At 51.8% G+C, this 4,353-nt stretch overlaps 1 protein-coding gene across 4 annotated transcripts; it reads right to left on the bottom strand.

The window, feature by feature from the left end:
• Nucleotides 1–273: 273 nt before the first annotated feature.
• CCRL2 (C-C motif chemokine receptor like 2) lies at nucleotides 274–2,140 on the bottom strand. Of its 4 annotated transcripts, XM_042978768.1 has the most exons (3): nucleotides 1,875–2,140; nucleotides 664–1,435; nucleotides 274–570 (listed from the first exon to the last, which is right to left on the bottom strand). In XM_042978768.1, the coding sequence occupies exons 2-3, from the start codon at nucleotides 1,377–1,379 to the stop codon at nucleotides 327–329; spliced, it is 960 nt and encodes a 319-aa protein (XP_042834702.1). In that variant the 5' UTR covers nucleotides 1,380–1,435; nucleotides 1,875–2,140; the 3' UTR covers nucleotides 274–326. The 4 variants fall into 4 exon arrangements, with proteins under 4 accessions (XP_042834702.1, XP_007088479.1, XP_015395956.1 ...); XM_007088417.3 differs by having other exon boundaries at nucleotides 274–1,435; nucleotides 1,875–2,138; XM_015540470.2 differs by lacking the exon at nucleotides 1,875–2,140 and adding an exon at nucleotides 1,632–1,861 and having other exon boundaries at nucleotides 274–1,435.
• Between the last annotated feature and the right edge of the window lie 2,213 nt (nucleotides 2,141–4,353).

Here is a 4,353-nt window from a genome sequence, read left to right as displayed (position 1 = left end):
TTTTTAAAAATATTTTTAAGTTTATTTTTTATTTATTTTGAGAGAGAGCGAGGGAGAGAGCACACGGGAGGGGCAGAGAGAGAAGGAGAGAGAGAGGATCCCAGGCAGGTCTGGCACTGGCAGGGCAGAGCCCGATGAGGGGCTTGAACCCACGAACCATGAGCTCATGCCCTGAGCTCAAGAATCTGACGCTTAACCGACTGAGCCACCCAGGCGCCCCTCTTCTCATATCCTATTTTGTACACAGATGTGTAAAAATAAATACACACACGATGCAGCAATACAAAACCCGATGTTTATTTATCCCGCCGTTGACGGAAGCCTGTTTACACTCTGGTGGAATCGTCATGTTCTTCCACTGACGCGTCTTGTGCGGAGCCCTCCGTGCCCGGAAGCAGACTGTCACCCCGCAGACGGCACAGGCGGCAGAGGTGTCTTCGGAACGTGGTGTCGAGGACCGCGTGGAGCACGGGGTTGACGCAGCAGTGGGTGGCGGCGACGATCCTCACGATCTGAACGCTTCTGTCCAGATGGTAGTTGCTCTGACAGTCGTGCAGGGAGAAATGTTCTCTGAACGCGGACAGGAAAAGTGCGATATTGTAGGGGCCCCACATCAGAAGGAAAACAACCACTACGGCAAACACGAGCTTGTGAGGGTCATACCTCCTCCCCCTAAAGCTCAGCGTTTTTCGCAAACGTGTGTAGCAAAACGTGAGAGCGCACAGTGGGAAAAGAAGGCCCAGGATGTTCATCTTCAGGGTCAGAAAATGCTTCCAGAAAGTCTCATCAGCTGGCAGGAAGGGAGGGCTGCTAACAAAGCACTCGTAATTCTGGCTCTCCATCTGAGGTTTGTAAAACACGGATTCAGGCAAAATGACCAGCGTGGCCAGGCCCCACGCCAGAACAGTCGAGGCGATGTTCCAGCACATCGTCCTGGTCCGGGGAAACCTTCTCGTGTTGCAAGACACCAGGTACCTTTGCACGGTCAGAAGGACATTGAAAAGAGCCTCACTGTACAGGCCTATAGAGGAAAATACGACGAGAGTTTTACACACGGGGCTGCCCAGAACCCCCCCATAGGACGCGGTGTAGGCCCAGAGAGGCAAGGAGAGCGAGAAACACAAATTCGAAACTGCCAGGTTTAGGAAATAGACATTTTCCGTGCGCCTGAGTCCTTTGTGCTTCGCCAGGATGAGCACAGTCAAGATATTGCCCAGCAGTCCAGCCAGGAGCACAGGGATGAAGAGCTTGGGGACCACCCTGCTCAAGAGAACCTTGGCGTCGTACGGGTGGCACGTTTCTATTTCGTCGTCATTCAGGTCCCCCTCTATGAAGACGTCATAGTTATCCTCCGGGGCCAACGTGTAATTAGCCATCATCAGCCTGCCCTGTGGAGAAGTGAAGGATTATCTTCCCTTCATACAGCTGGGTGGTCCTGCAGGGGGAAAAAAAATTGGATTAGCATCCACACAGCCATACTTACCCTCTCCTGGTGCTTCCTCGTACCCAGAGTAGGTCTGCATCTCAGGAGACTGAAACCAAACAGAGTGTGCTGACACCCCTGGGGGAATAAAAGGAAGCCTTCCACGTCTTGAGAGAACTTCAGCTCTCCTGGTGGAAACAAGACTTGCCTGTCCGAAGACACCATCTGAGAAAACAGAGCTCTAAAGAGAGCCGAGAACTGTGGTCTAGTTTCCTCGAAGTCGGTCCCGGTCCTAATTTCTACGTGTGCAAAAAGCCTGCTCACCCTGTGAAGGAGCTTCCTGTGACGGGCTGGCTGATGACTGAGTCCTTCTCTCCAAGGAGAGAAACAAAAGGTTTGCAAAAGTGAAACCGTCCCCAAGCACCAACAGGGACGTCACTGGATGACTTACCACTTGACTGAGTTCCAGGGGGGCAGGGCACAGCCTCTTGACCCACCATCCGAGCTGCTGTGGGAATGGCCTGGGGGCAGCTGGGAGACCGGCTTTCTTCTGAGCAGAAGGTCCTGACCTTGAGGGGCAAGAGAAGCCACTTTTAGCCCTTGGTAGGTCTGTGTCTACACCACAAGTGCCCGGTCGCGGGGAGTAACCCAAATAAAGCAGCTCGAAAGCTCCTCCAGACCCCTAGAGTGTTTCTCAAGCCTTTGAGCCAAACCAGGAAGTTGTTTTCTCCTCCCGGTTCCCCCCCGACCCCGCCTTTGATTTCCCTGTGGCCTTTAGACAGGCGTCCGGCTGGCTGCCCTAGATAAGGGAACTGAGTTGTCGCTGCTCCCCAGTGATACTAGGTGGGGTGGCAGGAGGGCTCTTCTGAGCAGGTAACAGCCAGCAGCGGAGGAGAAAGGGTCCTGTGGTAGCTCTATGTCCGGACCCCAGGGCCCGGCACTCCCCTGCAGCGGCTCATCCACAGCAGCAGAAACCACTGGGCATCTAGAACGCTCGGGGAGAACCACAGTGAGTGGCATGTGCTTGGATTCTCCTTGTCATTGTTGAGAGACACTGAGCTGTGGCTGAAGGGGGGGGGGGGTCCCGAGGGAGAACTTGGGGGACAAAGGAAGCCACGGAGGGGTGTCACTTGGGACAGGGAAGGGCGTTTCTGCCGAGATGCTCAGTACCGGTGGGTGTGGGGCCGCTGTGGGGATTTGAGGAAAACTGACAGTGGGGAAAACCCGGAGTTAGGCAAGCCATGAGGTGCTGACCCTGCTCTGAGAAGATGCCAGTAAATTCCACAGAAGCAATGCCAAGTCTGGGCTACAGAGGCGGCGAGGGATCGTGCTACCCCCTGACTGAGGCAGGGGTGGGGTGAGAGGTCTGAGGTCAGAGAGGAAGGAGGCCGGGAAGATTCCAGATTTGGGAGAGTGGGAGGAATTAGCGGGCGGGGGGCTGCACAGGGGTGGCTTGGAAGAAAGGTGGATGGAGAGGAGGAACGTGAACCAGTTGGAAAGTCTGTATGAACTTCCTCCGGATCAAGTCCCTGTACCTGTGAGTGACCTAATCTGGGGACCAGACCTACACCGTGGTTTAGCATTCACGGAGTTGGTTAAATGACATCCCTGTCAACGAATGCCAGAAACGTGTCCGAGGTGAGCATTCACTACAGAGAGTGGACCTGTGGAGATGGAAATAGAAATGAGCACACTATTAAAAGAAAAGGAAAACAAAGATAAAAGAGCTCAGACGAACATGTGGTCGAGCATTAAAATTTGCCTCGAAGATGATGTTCCTCTGCATGGAGGGGTTTGGTGCCACTGGGAACCCCTCTGTGAGCACTTCCCGAGCAAGGCTTGCCCCACTCACTCCCCCCCCCCATCCCCCAGGCTTCTGTGAGTGAGTGGGAGTTGCCCATCCCTGGAAGCCTTGCCCCCTGGGCACAGCTCTGGGACCAGCAGACATGCCTGGGCTATTTGGAGCCACACCAGCCCTACGACCCCAGGACCTTGGTGCCTTACTGTCTGATGCTCACTGATCCATCCGGGGTGAGGCAGCAAGTAGTCAAGTCAACTCTGAAACCTAAAAAAGCCCCGTGGATACACACACACACACACACACACACACTACATGATTAATGATTATTTCCTCTATTTAAAGGAAAATAGCAGCCAGCAGGACCGCACGTATGTCACAGAATTACTTGAAATTTGAATTTCCCCAGGAAAAACACTAGAAATTCAGGCTCACCCTAACTTCCTGATATTAGTACAGGCTTCGCTTTCAGTATTATTTTATTTTGGCTTGACTCCCAACATTCTGCTTATTCACACTCAGGCCAGGGAGCTCTTCCTTTTTTTTTTTTTTTTTTTTAAATTGAGATATAATTGACATATACCATTGTGTAAGTTGAGGGTGTACAGCGTATTGATTTGATATGTTTATATTGCAAAAGGATTGCCGTTGCAAGGTTAGCCAACACCTCTGTTCCCATCACGCGACCATCATTTCTTCTACTAGGAGTGGGAACAATTCAGATCTACTCTGCCAGCAAGTTCGAGGTTTATTGTACAATTTTGTTGCCTCTAATCACTGTACTGTGTGTTAGATCTCCAAGGCCATGGGATTCCAGAAACTTCTAAATTGGTAGGAAGGAATGGTTTGGAGGTCTGAAGCGGAGGCAAGAGGAGAGTTTCGTTACCATTCCACTGGCTGGAACCATAATAGGGTCTCTTCGCTATTTGTGAAACCTCACCACATTCTGTGGCTTTGGCATGTGGCTCACAAACCTTACTTGAGTTCTTTATCGCTGTCATTTAACCCCGATTTCAGTCTAAGAGAGTAACAAACTAGAACTCTTGTTTTCCTATACACACAGATCACTCATCTATTCAATTCGTCTTTTCCCCAAATATGTATATGGAGTGCCTGGCGTGTGCCCAGCGCC

The sequence above is a fragment of the Panthera tigris genome, chromosome A2, assembly GCF_018350195.1.
Source record: "Panthera tigris isolate Pti1 chromosome A2, P.tigris_Pti1_mat1.1, whole genome shotgun sequence".
In the NCBI taxonomy this organism is placed as follows: Eukaryota; Metazoa; Chordata; class Mammalia; order Carnivora; family Felidae; genus Panthera; species Panthera tigris.
The sequence above is the reverse complement of the archived record's forward strand: the minus strand, read 5'-3'. Positions and strand labels throughout refer to the sequence as shown.

Excerpts from the sequence above, each read along its gene's own strand:
- CCRL2 (XM_007088417.3), bottom strand. The coding sequence starts at position 1,379 with ATGATGGCTAATTACACGTTGGCCCCGGAGGATAACTATGACGTCTTC.